At 45.2% G+C, this 23,946-nt stretch overlaps 1 protein-coding gene across 1 annotated transcript; it reads right to left on the bottom strand.

The window, feature by feature from the left end:
• Positions 1-706: 706 nt before the first annotated feature.
• Positions 707-23,659, bottom strand: AAGAB (alpha and gamma adaptin binding protein). The gene is made up of 10 exons (XM_054169159.1): positions 23,541-23,659; positions 15,805-15,995; positions 14,768-14,864; positions 13,640-13,729; positions 11,207-11,290; positions 5,346-5,428; positions 4,329-4,422; positions 3,361-3,465; positions 2,847-2,896; positions 707-2,332 (listed from the first exon to the last, which is right to left on the bottom strand). Exons 1-10 carry the CDS (start codon positions 23,611-23,613, stop codon positions 2,255-2,257), a joined length of 945 nt encoding a protein of 314 aa, XP_054025134.1. The 5' UTR covers positions 23,614-23,659; the 3' UTR covers positions 707-2,254.
• Positions 23,660-23,946: the final 287 nt, after the last annotated feature.

Raw genomic sequence — 23,946 nt, forward strand, 5'->3', positions numbered from 1 at the left:
AAGCAAACAACATCAAACCTGTCAACAGGGATTGAAAGTCAAGGTGAGGATTCTTTGTTCTGCTAAACAATGCTGTGGGATAGAGAGAGGAAGTGAGTGAAAGCCACAACAACCTTCAGGTTTGCTGTTCCAGTAATGCCCCTTTTATTCACTTTGGTCACATCATTTTGTAAAGAACTTCTGGAGCCACAAAGAAAGACTCTGCAGAAAAAAAAACCAAACAACAACCCACAGAGCAAAACCCAAGCTGCCAGCAAAGTAAACTTGATTTAAAAGTGGTAATACTCATTAAGATCATTAAAACTATTTCCCAGTAACTAACCAAATCCCAGCATGTTAGGGCTGGAAGGGACCTCTGGAGATCATCCAGTCCAACCCCCCTGCTAAAGCAGGGCACCCACAGCAGCTTGCCCAGGATCACAATGGCCAAGGGGGTTTGGAAGCTCTCCAGAGGACTCAAAACACCTCTCTGGGCAGCCTGGTCCACCATCCACCTCAGTCCAACTTCTTTTCAGGGAGCTCTAGAGGCTTCTGTTCTCTTTCTTAAAGGTTGAAACTGATCCACTGACTCTTATCTGATGGTTGACTGCATTAGAAAAGGTGACAGGGTGGCATTCCTCTCTCTCCCTCTCCACCTGGAGTTTTCTCACTACCTTGATGTTTAGGTCTACAGCTGTGTGCCTGCACAGATGACAACACATTTCTGACTCTTGGTATCATGAAGCAGCAATTTGAGACTTGCACTCTGGTGCCTTAGAATGAACCTACAGGAGCATCAGTCTGTAATAAAACATAGAATCATAGAGTTGTTTTGGTTGGAAGAGGCATTTAAGATCATCAAGTCCAACCACTAACCCAGCACTGCCTGGTCACCACCCAACCATGTCCTTCAGCACCACACCTCCACAGCTTTGAAAGTCCTGCAGAGATGGGGATTCCAGCACTGCCCTGGGCAGTCTGGGACAGGCCTTGACAACTCTTCTGGGGAAGAAATTTTTCCTCATATCCAATCTAAACCTCCCCTGGTGTAACTTGTCCTGTTGCTTGTTTGATGGGGACTGACCCCAGCCTAGCTCCAACCTCTTTTCAGGGAGTTGTAGAGAGCAAGGTGGTCTCCTCTCAGCCTCCTTTTCTCCAGGCTGAACAACCCCAAGTCCCTCAGCTGCTTCTAACAAGACTTGTGCTCTAGACCCATCAGCAGCTTCATTGCCATTCTGGCCCCACTCCAGCCCCTCACAGTCCTTCTTGTAGTGAGGGGCCCAAAACTGAACCCAGTGATTCAAAGTGTGTGGCCTCACCAGTGCTGAGTACAGGAGGACAATCACTGCCCTGTTCCTGCTGGCCACGCCAATCCTGATCCAAGCCAGGATGCTGTTGGTTTTCTTGGCCAACTGGGCACATGCTGGTTCATGTTCTGCTGCCTGAATCCATCAGTGTGGGGTTTTTGAGATCACAGCTTTTGTCTTTAGGCCTTTAGGACATCATTGACCAGCAGAAGGTCTGTGCATTCTGCAGCCCTTGGAGGCCAAGCACTGCAGGTCTGGGCATGGAACTTCACCCCTGGAAGGAACAGCAGCCAAAATCTGTCTTGCATTTAATCCCAAATTTAGTTTCTAATGGGAATGCAAGGAGTGTGGCACAAGCCCTGGCTTTCCAGAGGAGCACAGAGGCAGGCACACACAAACAGAATTCAAAGCCTGTGGGCCACTTTTAATAGCTTTGGCACTGGGCAGGATCCACCTTGCAGCCCTGGCAGAGCATCCCACAGCAGTGCACAATTCAGCAACTCCTGGCTGCTAGAAATCTGGTCTGTTTGAGCTGGGAGTTCAGCTCTGTAGCTACATAAACCCATCACACAGGCCTGCATCTGAAATGTGGAGCTGAGAATGAAGTAGTCACTTAACAACCACCAGCCATATGTTGAGGGATAACTGGTAGTCAATTTGTTTATTTAAACTCCAACAAGGAAACAATAAAAATGTTCATTAAAAACAAAAAAAAAGGAAACTAATTATTATTATTTCCTCTCCCTGCATGCACCACCTTCCAAAACCCTCTGAGAGAGAATAAATGAAGAGTCAGACACAGCCACTGGAACCATTAGGAGGTGTGGAATGTGTTACTTAGTTACAGTGATGTGGAGAATCCTTTAACCAAAGAAAGCAACTAAAGCTAAATGGGGCTTTTCACAATCAACACTCACTGCAGGGAAAGATTTCTTGTAGCACTGCTCTGATGCCTGCAGCTGCAGAGCTCAGTTTTCTTCATCTGAGGAGAGGCCTTCGATTTCATCTCTGTCCCCGCCGATGGCCATCCAGAATGCTTTGGCCACCTAATGATGGGAAAAAAAGGTGAGAAAGGGAGAAAAAATCCTCTCAAATGACTGAGTTTTGTCTCTGCCACCCATGAAACCCAGAAACTGAGCAGCAACTCAATCTAGGAGCCATGGTTGTAGGGACAGTGGTGATCCCCTCTGAAGGGAAGGCATTTCACCAGCATGGAGGCAATCATTTCGATTGATGGCAGGTGCGTGGTACAGAACTGCTGTTAATTAAGGCATGATTAAATCTGCCTGGAGAGCAAGACTTTTCCATGACTGAAGTGGAAGTTGGCTTAAACCCTTGGTGACTGCAGAGGAATTGTGAAAGGGGAAGGTTTCTTTCTGGTCTTTCAAACTTCCAGGTTTGTTCTTTAGCTCTTGGGAGACATTAGAGCCGTCCCTAGGACTGTGTAGTTTGCTCTTGCTGCTCCTAACAGAGGAGCTCTGCAAGAGAAGTTACTGAAGCTCAGGAAGGAAAAGCCCATTTTTAGTCATGTCAAAAGTCAAATCAATTTCAAAACCTCACCTTCTCTGCATGTAGTTTCCTTTGTTCATGAGGCAACGTAGCAGCTTTATCTGTGGGAAAGCACAGGACTTAGGTTGGCAACCTCAAGAGGGAGCAGGGAGAGACATGCCTGCTGCAGCTGGGTTTTTCTGGGGGCTACCAAGAGGTTAAAGATCATGAAAAAAAGGGAATCTTCTTTAGTAAAGCAGTTCCCAAACCATAGCAAGCTGACCTTTCTGAGTACAGCAGATTTAACATAATTGCAGAGACAAAAGGCAGGGGAAGAAGTCTTGGGTTAAGTTTTACAGAAAACTGAAGCACTGGCTCATGGTGGACAAACCCAGAGTGACAGCAGCCAGCCCAGCAACCTCCACTGCTTTCAAGAGCACTAGCAAGCTGAAGGGCAAATCAATGACAAGATCAATCTCAAGGAGGAGAACAGGAATGTGAAGCATCTTCCCAACTCACAGCTTTCATGCCTTTGAGGGGTTAGAAGAGGTGACAGAGTTCAGCATGTGTCTCCCTAGTGCCTTACCTTTCATTTCTTTCAGCTTTGTAAAGAGCCTTTCAAAGTTCTCCAGGTCACCGTCTCTCGTGGTGAGGTTGGCCAGTTCCTGGATGTCTGTATCTAACGTGGGGTCTGAAAGAAAGGCAGGGAGGTTGCTTGCAGGTGAATTACTCTGTTTTGTCAGCAGATGGAAAAGCTTTTCTGATCCACAGGGGTGTTGACTGACAGCCAGCTGAAGATGAGGCAGCGTGTGCCCAGGTGGTCAAGAAGGCCAAAAGCATCCCAGCTTGTAACAGGAACAGTGTGACCAGCAGGATGTGTGAGGTGATTGTTCCCCTGGTCTGGGCACTGGTGACACTGTACCTTGAATTCTGGGTTCAGCTTTGGGCCTTCCACTACAAGAAGGACATTGAGGTGCTAGAGCATGCTCAGAGAAGGGCAACAAAGGTGGTGAAAGGTTTAGAGCACAAGTCTTGTGAGGAGTGGATAGCTCTGGCCAATGCATTTATGCCACAGTTTTCACTGAGAAGAAGCTGGTGGCTTCTCTCTTACAAGGAGAGGCTGAGAGACCCTGGAGCCTGGAGAAAAACAGACTGAGAGGGGATCTTCTCAATCGCTAAAGGGTGAGGGCAAGAGGATGGGGCCAGACTCTTCTCAGTGGTGTCCTATAATCAGACAAGGGGTAATGGGCACAAACTGGAACCCAGGAGGCTCCATCTGAACAGAAGGAGAAACTCCTTTTCTGGAGGGTGCTGGAGCCCTGGAGCAGGCTGCCCAGAGAGGTCTCTCTCCTTCTCTGGAGAGATTTCAATGCCACCTGGACATTGTGATCCTGGGCAAGCTGCTGTAGGTGCCCTGCTTTAGCAGGGAGGGTTGGACTGGATGACCTCCAGGGGTCCCCTCCAACCCCACCATGCTGGGATTGTGGGACTCTGGGCCCAGCCCAGCCAGGGGTGCCTGCTCCAACACAGCTGCCAAGCAGAGAAAGAGCTTACCCTCAATGTTGTCAGTCTGTAGGCCGTTGGTGCTCGCTCCATCTTCTCTGCTATCTAACTGTGATTCTTCTCCATCTGCTGATGATGGATTGGACTGGTAGGAAACAAACACATTAGAGTAGCCAACAGAAAAAGCATCACCAGCAAACCAGGTGCTTCCTGCTTTTGAGTGCAAAATTTTACAGACTGTAAAACCTGTACCATGGGTATCAGGAGAAGCCACTTTTGTCACACTGTGCACAGGTATCTCATGAAGGTTTTCTCTGATAGCTTTGTTGCTGCTTTTGAAATAGCACTGTCATGTGATAGGTTTTGTTCTGCACAAAATACTGCCCTTGGATGTTACTCATAGACTGGTTCAGCTTGGAAGAGTCTTAAAGGTCATCTAGTTCCAACCCCCCCTATCATAAGTAGAGCAAACAATATCTTGAATAGAGCTTTTAATCATCTTTCCTTGGCTCCAGTGAGTTGTCTGGGGTGAAACATTTACACAGTGTGTAAGTCAGTGTGATCAGCACCCAACAGTATGCACACAGCTGGGTATCTCCAGGTAAAATGGTGACTTCTGAGGCAATGTCCTGTTAAAGCAGCAGCTGACAGGTCCTAGGAACAACTGTCTCAGGAGGACTTGTAAGAAAAATGCAGGCAATTTTTCAGATTCCAGGACTATTTCCTTTAAAATACCTCACAACAGCCTGTGAATCAAAGAATCATTTAGGCTGGAAAAGACTTTTCAGATCTTCAAGTCCAACCATTAACCCAACACTATCAAGTCCACCACTAAACCCTCAGCACTACATCTACACTCTTAGCTCTTAGACCCTTCCAAGGATGATGATTCAACCACTTCTCTGGGCAGCCTGTTCCAGGGCTTATGAATGAAGCACCTCTTGAGAAAGGAGTCAGAAAAGCCCCAGCATCACCACCACCACCACCACCACACCAAGTGTGACAAGAGGAAAGAGCAACACAAGAAACACCATGAGCAAGGAACAAGAAATAGGAATTACTGTTTACTTCTGTGTCTTGGTTCTCTTCTGACCCAATGCTACAGTTTGCACCTGCTAAGGTACTGAGCAGACCAAAGCCCTGGGTCCTGTCTGGAAACAAAACAAACCAGCTGTTAGTTTGACAGAAGGTGCAATGTTATTACAAAGAGAAAGTACCTGACCAGCTGGGACAGAGGTTTCAGGGAAAGCCACACAGCACCCTGGGTCAGTGCATGTGAAAACAGATTTTAAGTAGAACTTTTCCACCTTCCCTAAGTGTTTGTTTGTTTGTTTAACTCTATTAACAACATTTCCTGCTAAGTATTACCAACAGGGAGCAGATGTGTGAACCATGAGAGGTGAGAGCTCTTTTTTGGGTCTTATTTGAAGAAATCTGTTAGGATTTGGTCTGGTCGATGTCTTCTGATGACAACAAAGGTAGGTCTCAAAACACAGAAGCAACCTTTGCTGTTAGTGACATTCTCTGGACCAGCTTTCACCATCCATGGGAAGCAGCAGCAAGTTTGTGGTTAGGGACAGGAAATGCAACAAGTGCCTTTGCTGGTACATGCATCATCTACACAGGTTGAGAGCTACAGCAATGCCAAAGGCCACTTTTAAATGACTGAGAATTCACGGAAGGAGACAGCCACATCAAATCCAGTGTTTCTCCACGCCACAGGGTGCTTTGAGCTTTCCACACCTGCTGACCTGCTGTGTGGATTTCCAGGAGATTTGAAAATCCAACCTAAAAAGTTGAATTCCAAGCTTAAACTAAACAATCATAGTCATGAGGTCTGTGGTGACAGGTTGGACTCGATGATCTTTGAGGTCTCTTCCAATCTTGGTGATACTAGTGAAATAGATTCAGAGATTGGTGATACTTGGTGAAATAGGTTCAGAGATTCATAGAATGGTTTGGACTGGAAGGGACCTTAAGGATCATCTAGTTCCAATCCCCCTGCCATGGACAGGGACACCTTCCACTAGACCAGGTTGCTTAGAGCCACATGGCTCTGAATACCTCTAGGGAGGGGCAACCCACTGCAGTGTCTCACCACCCTTACCTCCTATCATCCTCTAAGATAACAGATGCAGGACAGTAGTTCCAAATGAAACTAATTGTATTGTTAAACCTTCCTTTCAAAGCCACAAATGCATGCATTACAGGTGCCACTATGAGGTGGGGCTTTTTTTCAAGGCCATGTTTTCAGCTGGCCTTGCATCCAGCAGTAAATATCTACAGCTACACAAGGGCCTCAGAGGAGATTCTCCTGAAGCATCTGAGTCAACTGCAAAAGAAATAACCTGAAGTTACTGTATTACAAATAGTCAGGAAACAATGGCTTGTGCCAGCAGAAAGATTAAGGTTACTTCTGAAAAAATAAGTGTGGTTTAAATTAATCTGACCCTAATGACTAAGCTCCAGACTCAACTGCTGAGGTGATGTCATTCTTATGCACTGGCCAAACTGCCTTGCCATTTACACAAAATTTCACACTGAGGAGTTGAAGGTGTAACTAAAACCATCAGCTCTCTAGAAAACATGTAAACAGATCTCCATTACCAGCATCTCATTTCCTGGGTAATAATCCTTACTCTGGACTTAGGCTAACGTGTGTCCTGCCCCTGTCCTTTCCCCTTGTGCTCCCCAGCCCCCAGCAGGCATTTGCCTCCACTGGCTCTGTTTTACACTGTTGTACTGCTTTAACAGATCACTCACCAAAGGTTTGGGAAGAAATGAATCAGAATTGCCTTTCAAATGTTCAGTTGCAAGAGCTGGGAAAGCCTGTGAAGTCTGCCAGCTAAATTAACAGGCAGCTGAGTGATAAAAGATGGGGACTCACAACCCAAGCTGATTTTAGCTTCTCCAAGTTTCAGCAGGCTGAGCAAAGAGCTGTCTTTAGAGAAACTGTAAAGAGGGATGTTTAGCCAATTTCTGAGTCATCTGAAGCCAGATTGGACATTGCAGTCCAGAATGTACTTGAGAGAGAACATTCCCACACTGGCAGAGGGGTGGATGGAGTGACCTAATCATGTACCTCTTTCATATCTATGCTTAAGAGTTCATCCTGTACAGAAAAATGGCCATGGCTCCAGCCCCACCACCATCACATACACATAACCTCAGCCAGCCTAATTACAAGTCTCAATTAGAAAGAACTGGACTCCTCAGCAGGGATCTGTGCAGAGCAGCTGTTTGTTTCTGGATCCAGGGTTAGGGAGGTGGCAGATGTAACACTTGGTTACAGGCACACCCTGAAAAAAGCCTTCCTATAAACTCTTTTTACTGGATGTGAAAGTAATTTCAACTTCTGGGTGCAATTCAGGAAGTGGGTGATGCCTTACAGAGTGTTCTTACAGCATCAAAGCCAAAAATGATCTCACTCAACTTATTGTACTAGTTGGTGGCTCCATCAGGATGAATGCTATAGAGCTGCACAAGTATCACTCATCAATAGTTGTGGAGCTCAAGCAGGCTGTGCTCTGGACACGACTTCCAGATTCATTTATGCTCTTTTCACAGCAAAACGGTTGCCACTCTCTTTATCTATTGTTCCTCCATCCTTTGTCTCTCATGGCCACATGGTGATCCTGACTTCCATACAAAACTGCAATTAGTAAGTAAAAAATTCATTACTTGCTTAAATAGTCCCCCTAAATCAGGTTAATGTTTTGTAGAGAGAGCCTGGGGAGACCCCCACCTGCAGTGCTGGCTCCAGCTCTGACGCCCTCAGCAGAAGAAGGAGGGGGTCCAGACTAGCCCACAAAAATGATCTGATGGCTGGAAGCCATCTACTGTGAGGACAGGCTGAGAGAGTTGAGATTGTTCAGCCCAGAGAAGAGAACACTCCAACAGACTTTCTTGTGGCCCTTCAGGACTTAAAGAGGCCAAGAATGAAGCTAGGGATTGGAATATTGCTAAAGCAGGGCCTGTTGTGGCAGCACAAGGGGCAATGGTTTGAACCAGAGGGAGATTCACATTAGACAGAAGGAAGAAATGTTTTATACTGAGAGTGCTAGGACCCTGGCACAGGTTGCCCAGAAAGGTGGGAGATGCCCCACCCCTGGAACCATTCCAGGTCAGTGTGTGTGTGGCTCTAAGCAACCTGCTCTAATTGCAAATGCCCCTGGTGACAATTGGAGGGGGCTGAACTATATGACTTTTAAAGGTCCTTTCTGGCCCAGAACATTCTGTGATTCTGATGACTGGCCCCACCTGAGGCAACCAGCTTCAGCTGGGATCACTCAAGTACCTATTAAAGCAGGAAATTAGCCAAGCAGCCTTCTTTAAAGAGCAGTGAGTTGCTTCTCATCACCTTGGTTTGCTGGTTTTGCTCTTGAAGGAATGAAGAACAGCAACCTTTGTGGGGGAAAGACGCTGGCAGCTGGTGCTCCCCCACACAGGGGGAAGCAAACCATCTGATTCTCAGCTTGAAGAGAATTCTGAGGCCTAGAGAACCAACAGCTTTAAACCACCTTACAAAGGGGAAGTGTCCTTTAGAGACTCCCAGGTAAGACTTCTTGTTACTTTTTTAGCAGAGGTAGTCCTGCTTTATTTACTCCCAAAGTACTTGATGTAAAAATGTTTGTAATTCAACTCTAATGCCTACTTGTGTGTATTGTGAGAATGAATGCATTTAACAGAGGGGGGGAAAAAGTCAAAAGGTCAATTTTCTTAATAGGTGTGTGAAAAAAACAACTACTTCCCAACTGAAGAAGTGTTGGAGTTTAAGATACAACCCCTTAAAATAACATGGGTTTAATGCTTGAGCTTGGCAAAAGCCATTCCTGCTCTGTGAACTTCACTGCTTCTCCTAAGAGCTGAAGGAAGGCAAGGCTGTAACACTGGCTTTTTGGATGACTACACTTGACAGTGCTTTAAATGTTTATTACCACACAAATCCTTTATGCTGTATGAAATGTCTTCCCATGAAGTATGACTGTGTGGTTTCTGTAAGAGTAGTTACAGGGAATTCAGTGTAAAAGCTGAAGTCTGATTTATGTGGCAGCCAGTTTGCAGGATCAGGAGGAAGCTGAAAACAAAAGATATGTTACAGGTTGTAAAAAGGTTTATTTTAAGTGAAATGAGCTCAACCATTTCCCTTTGAAAGGCACAGTCAGGTGGTGGCAACTTCCAAATATAGCTCACTTCCTGAGGGGTCTGTAGCAACTGTGCATCAGGGCTGTGTAGTTTCTGCACGGTGGAGATGGAAAGTCTGGATTTTCAAGGAGTCTGACCTTTGCAGAACACACTAATGATGCAGAGGAATTTCCCACACCAAGAGCTGAACATCTGACTAAATTCTGCTCTTCTGTAATGTGGCAACTGTCAAATGCAGGAAACAGGCTGGTAGAAAATGTGCTGCAGCACCGGTGAGGGAGCTTGATACCATCTCAAATGGCCACCTCTTGCTCTGCAATGGTTACATTGTGAGAACCCACCTTAACCTCACTCTGATGTGGTGTGAGAAATACTCAAAAGGCTACACTAAAAAAAGTAGAAGGTTACTGATTTAGTATTTCTCACCTTTCTACTGAGTCCCACTAACCATCTTGCAGTTACAGACACTAGTAGAAGCCTCTGAACAGCTGAAATTCTTACACAGTTAAGACATGGGAAGGAAGAAGCCACAAAGTTGAAAATTGTGTTAGCAGGGAGCAGGCACTAGAAGGCTGCTAGTGGGATAAGACCTTGAGACAAGCAATGTAAAACTAAGCTCTTCACAGGGGTTTAATTTCCCCCCATTTCCTGCAGCAGCCTGTGTTATTAGGTAATTAAAGGTTTTCAGGTAAGTGGAAGCATCTGCATTCACTGGCTGGCCACAGAATTTCCTTCTCTAACCCTGAAGTGACTCTTCCCAAATTGTAACTCTATCAGGTAATCAAATATCTGCAGAACATTATCTGGGGTTGCCTCTTTTTGGCCCTGTTTCCAAAAAATGCTGTGGTTTCCATGGGCTGAGGTGGGGAGTTCTGTAGGGAAGGCAGTCCTCAGTGCAAGGCACTTAGTATCACAGAATCATGGAATTGGTTTTGTTGGAGAAGACCTTCAAGGTGGTTGAGTCCAACCATTCTCTAACCCCACAGAGTCTGGTGCTAAATCATGTCCCTCAGCACATGTCTGCATCTTTTAAACACCTTCAGGGATGGGGATTCAACCACTGCCATGGGGAATCTGTCCCAGGGTTTGAGAACGCTTTCAGTGAAGAAGTTTTTTTCTAATGCCCATCCTAAACCTCCCCTGGTGCAACTTGAGGCCATTTCCTCTATTGCTTGGTAACTGGGAGACCAACAGCCACCTTGCCACAACCTCCTTTCAGGGAGTTGTAGAAAATGAGGTCTCTCTTCAGTGTGTCCTTCAACACACATTTGAAATCACTTCTTGGCCTAATCTAATCTCCACACCTCCTGTTTTCATCCCTGTTTCCATTGTGGGTTTTTGTTCCCAAAAGAACTGTAGTAAATCTGGTATTTAGCACTCAGTTCCACACTAAACCATGAAGCATTTTTAGACCAAGGTGCTAATGGCCAGCTGCTTGCTGCTAGAGTTTGGTGGAATAAGCTTTAATTTTTCACTGGAACTTGAAGAGTTCATGGAATATTTAACTGAAGTAATTGGGAAAGAGCAAGTAAAGTACAGAGGGAACAGGAATACATCTCACCTGTTGCCTGTAAGTTTCTCCTGTGCATCAAGGAACACCAAAAGCAGTACCTGAAGCCCTACCATTGCATGTGAAATGTTGAAGGGTGATCCCATTCTCAGTATACTGGTACTACTGGTAGTAGGCAGCACTGTAGCAGCTCAAATTTTAGCTAAAAGCCCAAACCACCACCCTCTAAGCCTTGCATTTTCCAGAATTCATGCAAGAGCAACCTGTGACATACCACTCTTCATGACAACGTTGGACCACACATTGGCATTCAAGGCTTGCACGATTCGTTTCACTCCAGTGGACTCTGGAAAATCATCTAAACCAAAAGACAAAGATGTTTTACACCTAGCAATTAGACACAAACCCATTATCACATACCTGAAAGTAAGAAGGTGTGCATCTGAATGCCTGCCCCATCTTCTAGCAATGGATAGGAATGATTTCTTGTGTTAGGTGACAGATTCCTCACCTTTGCTTCAAGAGAAGCCAAACAACTCTCAATGCCTCACTTGTGGTCTAGGTTTCCAGGTGAACTTTGTAGCCTTTCATGGAGATCTACATTCTGAGTGGGGCTTGGCTAAACATTTAGCCCACACTGTTAAATAACACACAATTAATTTGTACAGGCATAGACAATTTTTAAGTTCCTTTTAAAATCAAGGCATGTTTTGCCCCAAGATGCTCGAGAATGATGAATGGCACAGAAGTAAGTGTTAGAAGGGCTTTTCCCTCCTTTAAAAAGCAAGCAGCTTCAGAAAACTACTTAAAAATGGTGGGAGACTTGTTGAAAACTAAAATGCTTGTGTAAAGCCATCTCCACAGCACCTAACTCCACATGTTCCAGTAATCATGTGAATAATAGTAACCTGGGAGACTAGGGAAAGCATTGTTTAGACTTCAACTTATTTACTGAATAGATCTGACACCACTTTGTAGAGTCAGTTTTCCCATTTCCTTGGTTTAGTCAGCTTCCCATGTTTGTGCAGGTCTCACAAAGCAACAGGGGAAGAAAAAAACCCTTTGGATACAGAGATGTGATGGCTGAAAACTCAAACTTTTGGGATGACTCAGGAGCAGCAGTTGAAGCTGCTTTTAAAAGTTAACTTAAAGCTGTCTGTAACCCCTTGGATCAAGCATTTTGCCTTCTGCAACACTGCTGTTTGGTTTTGTATCAGAGCTGTTATCAAGAGTCTCAGTTTAGAGTTCCTGTCCTCACTGCACAAACAACTGGCTGTGGTGTCACAGTAAAAGCTCCAGCTCATCTGTAATGAGCTGCCAAAACATGTCATTTTTAAACAGATACTGGCCCAGTGTATTTACTGCCTCTATTTCATCCTTGGCAAGTAATTTGCACAGCATGCTTACAGGGTAGGTGTGTAACTCACTGCATGTATTTCCTCCTCTGCATGAATCAAATCAACCATGTTAAAAAAAATCCAGGAAAAAGCATGGGTCTTAACACTGCAGAGATTAACACCCTGCCTTATCAGTCCCATTTTTTTCTATTATGTAAATAGTGCATAGCCTGTTGCTTACAAAAATTACTCAATAGGGGAAAGAAAACCCCAACAATGTTACTAGTTTCTGTATTTCCTTTTGTTGCTAAATTCCCTCTTAAAGCACTTCATAAGGAAACTTTAGTCTAAGAAAACTTTATTCTGAGCCCAACTGCTGATTTTTTTGTTTGTTTTCTAGTTTCTGTACCAAATAAAATGTGTATCCCTCCTTCCCTGACTAACAAAGTGCCCAAACCAAATGCATCTTTAAAGACATGGAGGAAGAGGGTTCTTGGCTACTCAAGCCAGCTTTAATCTAGGCCTTTTAAGGGGGCAAGGGAGAGGAATTTGAGCTCTAGCATAGAAGACCTTTTAATTAAATTGTTTTTGGTGACAGCTATGTACTTGGGGAACCTGGAACAATGCACATGTTAGTGGCTAACTCCACTCAAGCCTGGAAATGGAGTCGGTTTTCTCATTTTGGCTCTAGAGAGGTGAGATGTAAGCACTTTTCTTTTGCATCACTGAAAGGAGGAGATAAGGCTGATGCTGATAAGGCTGTCAGGAAGTGCATAGTCACTTTTCAAGAGTGGAACATCACACAGCATGCTTCTGACTTAGTTTTTTTTCAAGTTATAAACACATGGTCAGCCAGTGGTTTTGAAACTGGTGTATTTCCTGTGTGACAGCGTGGGCTAGTCTAGAATGTTTTCAACAATCTCCCCTCCTCAGCCTACCATGTCACTGCTTGCACAATGCCTACCTTCTCTTGGGAGGTACAATACCTTTTAAAGTCATCTTGAAGGCAAAGAATTTTCCTGCCTTGTGCACCTCCCTCATCCCTTAGATTTATTTCCCAAGTGGAATATAAATGTTTCCATCTATCAGTACAGTTCCAGGACTAGTGCCAAAAAAAGGAGCAGATATTATTTTAATGTAGGTGCTACATAAACAGCAGCTGTACTTGGGAGGAGACAAATAGAATTTTTGGAGGAAATAACCTCCTCCTCCTGACCTTTTCATGGCTGAGACTTAAGCCTCACCAACTGGGAGCGTTCCATGCTGTAATCATGTAGTACACAAATGAAGTTGTGCCCCTTGCAATTGTTTAGAAGACATTTCAGTGTGCTTTTTCAATGTGAAAATGCAAACAGATGTAGCACTCCTACCATCTTCATCAGGCAGCTCCTCAGGGTTAAGTTCCACCAGTTCAAAGCCATGTTTGATGCACCATTCTTGAGCTTTCTGTCTGTTAACACCTGAAGTTGGGAAACAAAAATGCACATCTAACATCTGAGAGTAATAGCAGCAGCTGAGCCTTTAGCTACATTTAATTCCCTCAAAGTTGTTTGTTTATTCTGGACTGTATACAGCAGCTGCTGTGGGTCTTCCATTCACTCTGAATTTCATTGTAAATAGTCCAAAATTAAACTTCTTTTGAATTCTTTTTTTTCCCAAGTACCACAAAACCAAATGACTTTGAATGTACTTTCCACTGTAGTTAGGCAACCAACAGTCATCCTCATCCTTCACCAGAGAGGACCATGCACACCCAGTAACATGAATAGCTTGTTAGTTCCCTTGCAGTGCCTGCTGGTGTACTGGGAATCATAGAATCACAGACTGGTCTGGGTTGGAAGGGACCTTTCAAGGTGATCTAATCCAACCTCCTAGCAGGGATATCTGCAATTAGAGCAGGTTGTTTAGAGCCCCAGACAACCTGACCTGCAATGGGTCCAGGGATGGGGTATCTATCACCTTTTTGGACAAGCCAGAGCCTCACTACTCTCAAGGCAAAATCATTCTCCTTGTATCTAGTCTAAATCTCCCTTTCTTTAGCTTAAAACCACCATCCCTTCTCCTGTTGCATCAAGCCTTGCTAAAACATCTGTCAGTATCTATCTTCTTGGCCCCTTTATGCACTGAAAGGCCATCAGAGAGTCCCTCTGGAGCCTCCTCTTCTCCAGGCTGAACAACCCCAACTCCCTCAGCCTGTCCTCAAGCGGGCTTCCAGCCCTCTCATCCTTGCTGTAGCTTACTCTGGCCCCATTCCAACAAGCTTATGTCTTCCTTGTGCTGAGAATGGAATACACAGAGCTCATTTTAAGCAAGCATGTCAGATTCTGATTCAGTTCTAATCACAACTAGCTTAAGATTTCTGCTCCTGGTTATGACAGTAACCTGGCTCTTCTCACAAGTCTCACAAATATACTTTTCTAGTTGACACAGTTATCTCAAAATATATTATTATGCAAGGTTAGTAACTCAAGTCCACTTAGAACTTTTGGGTTTCATACCATTTTCAGAAACTCTGTTACAAACCAGGATCATGACTTCTGGCAACCACTCTTCTGTCAGGGGAAGCCATTCAGAGACACTATCAAGTCCAGATTTCTAAAGGAGAGAGGAGGGGGGAAAAAAGAGTCCTTTGGAACACATCCTCACATACTTCAGTTTAAAAACTAGTTTTAAACAAATACTACTTTTGAAGTAAGGAAATGTGCTAGGCTGCACATCAAGTATGTTCAAGACCCTTGTGTTCTGATCAGAAGCTGATTTATACACAGCTTCTTTCTGTTTCTTGACTTACCTTACAGCTCAGTTAACCTTATTGCCTTGGACATGCCCCCAACCCCTTCCATGTTTAACTATGCAATTCTTGTGTAGATCAGGAAAGATTTTTACTGAGTATGCACTTAAAATTAAATACTCCTGCGTTTAACATGCAGCTGCTCCATCTTCAACACCAAAGTGAATGTTATGGGGGCTGGGAACTACTCCTATTGCTTTAGTTTATTCTGAGACAGCCCTGAGGTGTCTGTTCAAAAGTATCTTTGCAGAAGGTGGGGTAGGAACCTTTTCCCCATCTGCAGTGAAAATCAGTTCCTCATTTAGTATTTTTTTGGGGAGGGAGGAATCTCAGAATCATTCTGGCTCTTGCTGCAGCACTGTTTTCACTGCTGCTTACTTAGTAGAAACAATTTAGAGTAAAATGATAGCACTGAATCTTGTGTTTACTCCCTCATTCTTGGCTATCCTAAAGCAGCCTCTCTGAAGTAGCATCAGCTAGGAGTGAAGTTGGAGGGGGTGGGCTGGAGGAGGATTTGCCTAATTTAGTGCTACATTTGCATCCTCAAACTTTCCCAGCTGGATATAGTAGTAAAAGGGAAGGGAACTTGTTAGAGGGCAGAACTTAACATGGATTTACTGGTAAGTAGAACAAGCTAAAAAGGAATGGATGATGGCACAAGACGAAGGGAATATTTGTGGTTATCGCTGTGATGAGGCAACTACATGACACAGACAAAGCAATATAATGAAGCAGAAGTCTTACTATTGTGCTGTCGAAGTACACAACGAAGGCTTGCACGGATTCAGCAATATCTGCAGTAACATGAAATGTGTTGGGTACTACACAGAGGTGAATGTCTGCTGAATAATATTTATTGTCTATTGTCCAGGGATAAAAATTGACCCTTCCACTTGCAACTGCACCCACAGTGAGATCATCTCTTCCTGTGATACCTGCATGGAAGAAAATTGAGATAAATGATAAAGCCAGCACCATGAAAATAATTTGTCTGTCGAGAAGCTTGGTACAATGCCAGGACAGAGCCACCTCATTGTATTAAACCAGGAGATATTTAAGAGCTTTAACAATTCCAACCTGATTAGTTACTCTGTCATGGGGTTTATTATTCATCTTTCAAAAGAGCTTAGTTTCTAGCTTTCAGACTGAAAAAAAAAAAGAAGGGTACAGAAGCTCTTCAGAAAACAAGCCATGGAAATGCCTTTGAAACTGTTAGCCTCAAATCGTTACCTGGGTGTACAGAGACAACACCCAGATTTCCTGACAGCAGAAACAAACCTAGTGTGTTCATTCAGATGTAAAGAACTACTTGACTGTGACCAAAACCTGAAGGTAACTAATGAGAAAATAAACCAAGTTACTACAATTTGGTTGCAATTTCCATTAAATTCCATGTAGGAGTCCAACAATTAAAATCTGAGGCAGTGCTTTGATAATTAATGTTAAACACTGCCCTTCATGTGCTGGTAGCAACCATCACCAGGCACTCTCATGGTGTGACAGCCACCTGGTGGACTTGAATTATAGCTGGCAGCAGAGCATTCCACCTATACCTCACTGCAAAGGGCAGAGTGTCTTGTTCAAGTTGGACAAACTCGGGATGATTTACAGCCTCGTAGTTCTACACAAAGCTGACTAAGTGATTCGTGGCCTCGAGCTGTGCCAAGGGAAGTTCAGGCTGGCTATTACAAAAATTTCTTCCCAGAAAGGGTTCTCAGGCATTGGAACAGGCTGCCCAGGGAGGTGGTAGAGTCACCATCCCCAGAGGGATTTAAAAGATGTGTGGATGTGGTACTTGGGGACGTGATTTAGCGACGGCAGCAGCAGCAGTAGTGGTGGGATTTTGAGTTCTAGGCAAGCAGTTGGACTTGCTGATCTCAAAGGTCTCTTCCAACCTTAACAGGCCTATGACTCTGATCTAAAATTTCCTTAGGCATCAGAAGAGTTGAAAACAAATGAAGTCTATGGGTTTTCAAGGATCTCAAAGGCCATATTTTGAAGGCACTGAGGGACAACACCAGGCTACCCAGAGAGGTTGTGGAGTCTCCTTCTCTGAAGAGATTTTTGAAGCTGCCTAGACACTGTGATCCTGGGCAACCTGCTGTGGGTAAACCCCTGGTTGGACTGGATGATTTTCAGAGGTCCCTTCCAACCCCCATCATGCTGGGATTCTGTGACTATATTAACATGCCAATTGCTGCTAGACTAGGAGCTTTTTTTGTTTCATGGATATTGGGGCCCACAGAGGTGGCTTTCACTTTGGATGCAGTGGGATGAAATTCCAGCGATGGTAAGCCAAAGGAAGGAAAACACAATGAGGAAAAGAAGTCAGTTCAAAAGTCAGAGCAGTGAGGTCAGCCACTCTAGCAAGAATATAAAAGGAAAACTTCTTATCAAAAGCTGATATGAAAGAACTTTCACATTTGCTTTGATATTTTTTTTCTTTCTTCTTTACAAAAGAATTCATGGACAAATTTAGGCCTCAAAGCACTGCTAGAAGAATGAGGACATGTCCCATTTCCTATTACATGTGACTTGTTCCTGTATTTAAAGCAGTCATCTTTCATCCCATTGTGCTCTGTTGACCTACAATCCATCACAGAATGGTAGGGGTTGGAAGGGAGGTACCTTCCCTGGAGATCAAGTCCAAATCCCCTGTGAAACTTCTCTCCCAGTGAAAATGAACATTGCATGCTAAAGGCTGCAGGAGCCTTTCTGAAAGGATTCAGACTCGCTCTGTCTCGGCCTGCACGCTGGGGTTGTAACAAAGTACTGAAAACCAACCTGATGATTACTCATGGCAGGAAATTCAGTGCAGCTTGGGCGTCTTGCGAGTAGCTCTCTTCCACAAAAGTCACTCAAGCCAATTAGGTTTTGGCTTTTGGAGTAAACAAGCAGAGACTACAAAAGAAATGCAGGCTGCAACTCCAACTGGGCTGTCCATGTTGGAACTAGTTTTAAGGATTACATTTGCCACTTCCGAATTCCAGAGATTTCTTTCCGAGGCAGCCTGTATTTGAGCTGAAAAAAAACCCCTAACCCCAGCCAGAACAGTTTCATATCTAATTTAGAGAATATTCAGCAGAATAAACCTCACTGGTTTTATTTGGATGGAGAATAAACTTCTAGAAAATGAACGTGGCAAAAGGAGGTGGTTTGTTGAAGTTATCTCCAGCGAGTTGCTCATTTTTCATTTTGAACTCCCCAGCCATTGAAAGTGTCAGTGGTTTGCCATCCAAAGAGCCTGGAAAACCGACTGAGTCACTCTCACCACAACAGTAGGCAGACCTACTGGGCTGACTTAATTAGCTGGCCTTTTCATGGAGCACCCCTGGCTTGTTGTTTGCATTCCTGTCATCCAAACCTCCAAATGCATCACCATTTCAGAACTGAAAACACGCACGGAAAGTTCATGCCGCAGAGGAACGCTGCGTAGTGTCGTTCAAAAACACGATGTGGAGTTCAGTAGCTGCAGCATTTCTCAGAAGACCTAGAAGCTGGATGCTTGTTTTACCAAAATAACTTCTGCAATCTTCTCAGTAACTGATAAATGCTAATTAAGACATCAGGTATTTCCATGTCTCTCACTTGTGTAAAATCATGGAATGGCTTGGGTTGGAAGGGACATCAAAGATCATCTACTCCAACCTCACAGGGACACCTCTCAACTAGACTTGGATGTTTAAGGCCTCATACAACCTGGCCTTTTACACTCTCAAGGAGGCAGCATCCACAACCTCCCTGGGCAGCCTATTCCAGAGTCTGAACACCATTGTACTGAAGAACTTCTTCCTAAGATCCAGTCTAAACTTACTCTCCCTCAGCTTAAAACCATTCCCTCTTGTGCTATTGCTAGGCACCTTCATGAAAAGTCTCTCTCCAGGCTTCCTGTAGGACCCCTTCAGGTATTGGAAGGCAGCCATATGAGGTCCCACAGGAGTCTTCTCCAGTCTGAACAACCCCAGCTCCCTCAGCTCATCCTCATAGCAGGGGTGCTCCAGCCCTTGGATCATCTTTGTGGCCCTCCTCTGACCTGGCTCTGACAGCTCTGTGTCTTTCTTATGATGTGGACACCAGACCTGGACACAGTATTTGAGGTGGAGTCTCACAAGAGCAGAGTGAAGGGGAAGAATCGCCCTCTTGACCTGCTGGCCACACTCCTGTGGGGGCAGCCTAGGATATGACTTGCCTTCTGGGCTGCATGAGTACATGGCCATTTTGGAGCAGTAGAAGCTTCTTCATCTGCAGTGAGTTATTTGAGGCTAAAGGCCAAACAGACTCTTTCTAAGCCAGCTCCAGTACCATCCTCAGGTCATTATCTCTTTTACACACTGGCACTATTCACTTCTGCACCCTCTAAAGCCCCTGTACTGACACCCACCTACACCAAGATTGTCACATTTGTTGGACAAGGGGACACAGTCTCAAGCTGTGCCAGGGGAGGTTTAGACTCAAGGTGAGGAAAAAGTTCTTCACTGAGCGAGTCATTCGTCATTGGAATGGGCTGCCCAGGGAGGTGGTGGAGTCGCCGTCCCTGGAGGTGTTCAAGGGGAGATTGGACATGGCACTTGGTGCCATGGTCTAGTTGTGAGGTCTGTTGGAACAGGTTGGACTTGATGATCCTTGGGGTCTCTTCCAGCCTTAGTTACTGTGATACTGTGATCCCCTTTATCCCAGTTCATGCCTCACTTTACCTGTTCTCTGTAAGAAAACCATTTAAGAATCCAACAGCTGCTGACAGGAGATCAGTTCATGGCTCACCCCAGTAGCTGAATGTGACTGGTGTTAGTTAGCTCTAAGAAGGGCAATAAAGTTGAAGGGTCTGGAGAACAGGTCTTGTGAGGAGCAGCTGAGAGACCTGGAGCTGTTAATCTTGGAGAAAAGGAGGAGGCTGAGGGGAGACCTTCTGGCTCTCTACAACTCCCTGAAAAGAGGCTGGAGCCAGAAAATTGGGTTGGTCTCTTCTCCAAGGAAAAAATGATAGGATGAGAGGAAATGGCCTCAAGTTGCACCAGGGGAGGTTTGGGTTGGATAGCAGAAGAAACTTCTTCACTGAAAGGATTTTCAAACCCAGGAAGATGCTGCCCAGGGAGGTGGTTGAATCCCCATCCCTGGAGGTGTTTGAAAGATGCAGAGATGCGGTGCTGAGGGATGTGGTTTAGCAGCAGGCATGGTAGAGCTAGAGAATGGTTGGACTCAATCTTAAAGGTCTTTTCCAAACAAAATGATTCCATGATTCTAAGAACTTCCAAATTTCTATGGAATCTGTTCAGAAAAAGAAGTTTGTTCACTTCCAGTTGGGAGGTGCTTTTTCAGCAAATGTCTTGCCTTCTTCTCTTTCCTCACAAATAGTTATACTTCTAATAAATTGGACAAAACTGTGACCAACACTCTTGGAAAGTAATTTCAGCTATTTGTGTGAATATTTGGTCATTTTAGTGAATTGGACTGACTCTATGCTTCTAGACTTGTGGACTTACAATTTCAGGAGCCTGCACATACAAGAGGTAAATTAAACAACGGTTCAGATGACAAACAGGAGGACATTGAATCCCTGTCCTCTGTGTAACGCAGAGGCATTTTAAGTGTTCTGTAGGAGAAAGGCAGCAAATACTTTTCAAAAAAACTGGAGAGTAGGAATAACTTTTCAGAAAACAGCTGAAAAATGATGAAAGAACCAGCTGTAGAACTCTTGCTGCTTGCAGCAGTGTTCCCTGCTCTCTCTTATACCCAACTGATATTTAAACATTTCAATATTAATATTCCTTTTTTTTTCTCCAGAATCACTACAGCTCCTCTTTGCAGAGTTTCCACAGGGATTAAGCTATTGATCATAGAATGGTCTGGGTTGGAAGGGAACTCCAAAGGTTATCCAGTCCAACCCCCACTGCAGTAAGCTGGGGCATCCTCAGCCAGATCAGGTTGCCCAGAGCCCTGTTCAGATTGAATACAGGCTCTAAGAACATAACTCATTCTCTTATAATGCTCTAAATGATCCCAACCTTCTCTTTAGTGGGTAGGTACACAAAAGTAGCTCTCACATTCTGGGCCTTGAGAGCCACCTGGTGGAATACACCATAAAAAATACTCCTGCAAATGACACAGGGAGTATAAAGAACTCACAGCAGATTTCTGAGGGGAGGAGGGAAGGGGTAAATTGTCAAAGAGGAAAAAAATTATATCAGGAAGTACTTCCCCGTTGGTCAGCTTTGGTTAAACTAAGCCAGTCATCTTTTCTGTTTGTGATCAATTTCCCTGAGGAGAATCAATCTTATTCTGTGCTTTTTAAAGAGCTTTCTTTTGCCACAGTAGCTAATGAAATAGACATTCAGGGTGTCCTGCTGAAAGCATAAAAATAGCAAATGTACCACAAATGTTTTCATCCTCAAGCCATTTCCTACTTAAGAGGATGAAAACACTGGGGAGAAAGCCTTGTTAGTAGCCTGGAAAATTTGGGCAGGAGCAGAAGAAATGGGGGTTTTGTACACCTAACAGTGAATGCTCAGCAGCTTGTCTTATAAACCAGGGCTTTTTCCCCTTGAGCTTTGTTTCATGGCTCTTTTGTGGACTCAAAACCCAACTGCTTATGGATCCTCCCAGCCAACACAGTATTTAACACATTTAACCACACATTGTATCTCAAACACTCTACTGCCTGAGAGGTGCTAATGTTCTCAGTATTGAGCTAAGCCATTATCAAATAACACCTTTAATCTGCTGTGACACTTCATGTTGTAAAAATTCAAGTTGTGAGACACCAGCATTTTGTTCCAACCCACCAGAACCCTCCTGTCCAGCCCACTCTACCCAGCCACAGCTCCCTTATCACAGAATGTTAGGGGGTTAGAAGGGACCTCAAAAGACCATCCAGTCCAACTGCCCATGCCAGCGCAGGATAACCTACAATGAGTAGGTCACACAAGAATAAAAGATAAGTAACAGCCAACAATAATATTCCTTAGTATGGAATCCTTAACTCTTATCAACCCAGTTGCTTTGATAGTGTAGCCACTGGCCGCATACTTTGAACTGAGTTTTGTTTCAAAATGTGGTTTAGGGAGAGAGCCAGTTCCTGGAGGCAGCCATCTGTTTTATGAGGTCCTAAGCAAAATTTTACTCAAACAGCTGGAAACAAACCTGGGGGGGCGTGGGGGTGGTGGTTGCTAAGTTATATATCTCAGTACAAACATCAAACTGTTGATGACAGTTCCTTAAAAAGCAAGGCCGGGCTAACAAGCCACAACAGCAAAACTACCAAGAGCTAAGCAGCTTCTTTCTGGAATTACTAAAAATTCCACCCATGATTTTCTCTGCTATTAGGTCTTGTTCTCGTGTTCCTTTTTTCCAGCCACAGAAAGCATAATTGGGTTCCAAGAAAGCCACTTCCTACAGAATGAGTTCTATGTATTTGATATAGAACCACGAGATCATTTTGGTTGGAAAAGACCTTTAAGGCCTTTGAGCCCAACCATTCTCTGCCAAGGCTGGTGCGAAACCATGGCCTTCAGCACCACACCTCTGTGTCTCTGAAACCTCTCCAGAGATGGGAATTCCACCACCTCCCTGGGGAGCCTGTCTTACTGTTTGATATGGAGTAAGCATAACCTACAATTCTGATAACTGCAGGGAGAATTTAATTTTTTTTTTTTTTAGCTTTTTTGTGCTTGGGACAACCAAATGGTCTTACTAATGATCTCTTAAAGGACTTTTCCAAACTACACAAAGCCTCAGTAAAGCAAGAGCTTAGATCTACCAACAATGTCAGAAATTCTGTCATCCTTGAGCTCCAAGATAGTCTGTTCACTTCATATGTGAAAAGATGAAAGCAGAGGGCCAGTATTTGGTCTTTTACTTCCCTCCTGAGACACTGTGGCTGCTCTGCTGTCCCACTCTTGTTCTAGGGGCTGCCTGGGTCACTGACATGTCCCACTGAAATGATCATTTCTGCACCCTGATTAGAATAGCCAGCAGCCAACCTTATGGGCTCATGAATCTGTTTATTATTTGTTCTCAGAGGAATTATTTTTATTCAGTCTCAAGGCAATTCTTGTGTTCCTTGGTTTGTTTTCCATCCGTGTATAACTTAAGACAATTTAATCGCACTGAAGGCAGGGCAAGTCGACAGGGTAACAAAACATTTTGATGCGAGGTCTTTTCCAACCGAAACGATTCTATGCGAGGCTTCCTTTTATTCCAGGGGATTGTGGTGGTGACCTCGCCCGCTCCTCGGTGTCAGAGGGCACAACACACAACCCGCCGCTCTGCACCTTCTCTCTTAAATAGCTCATTTCCTTAACGCACTGAGGAGGCCCCTGGCAGCCTCCTCAAGGGCAGGTGGCTAAAGCCCGCAGGCCCGGGGGCTGGGTGGCCGCTGTGGGATCGGTGTGTGACGGGCGACAGCCACCCGCGGGCCCGGTCTGGGGCTGAGGCGCTGCCAGGCCGAGGCCCGCAGTTGCGGGAACCCCGCAGCACAGACTCACGTTTGACGAGCTCCTCGGCCGCGAAGCCGGCGGTGCAGCTGGTCACCAGCGCGAAGGGCCCCGCCGCCGCCATGGCGCACGCCGCCGCCGCGCCCCTTCCGGCCCCGCTGCCACCGCCCACCCGGCTGCGGCGAAGGGGAGGCGGTGAGCGGGCGAGGCCTTCCCGGGAGGGGAGGAGCGAGGCGGGCGGCGGGCTCGGCCCCCGTTGGCCAGCCTTCCCCCTCACGGCGAGGCGGATGGTGCGGTCCGGCCGCTGCGTCCCGTTGCTACGGGTGAGGGCGGCAGCCGCTATGGCCGGCGTCGTGAAGCCGGGGCAGGAGCCAGGAGCTGTCCTGGGGCAGGTGGGTCCGGAGAGTGCCCTGAACCGGCCCCGTCCTTTTCTGGCAGCCGTGGGGATGAGCCCCGC

This window comes from Dryobates pubescens, chromosome 17, assembly GCF_014839835.1.
Source record: "Dryobates pubescens isolate bDryPub1 chromosome 17, bDryPub1.pri, whole genome shotgun sequence".
Taxonomy (NCBI): Eukaryota; Metazoa; Chordata; class Aves; order Piciformes; family Picidae; genus Dryobates; species Dryobates pubescens.

Coding starts and splice junctions, on each gene's coding strand:
- AAGAB (XM_054169159.1), bottom strand. CDS start 23,613: ATGGCGGCGGCGGGGCCCTTCGCGCTGGTGACCAGCTGCACCGCCGGC. Junction 13,730..14,767: donor TAACAGAGTTTCTGAAAATG/GTATGAAACCCA, acceptor TCCCAACTTCAG/GTGTTAACAGACAGAAAGCT. Junction 11,291..13,639: donor GGAGCTGCCTGATGAAGATG/GTAGGAGTGCTA, acceptor CTTTTGGTTTAG/ATGATTTTCCAGAGTCCACT.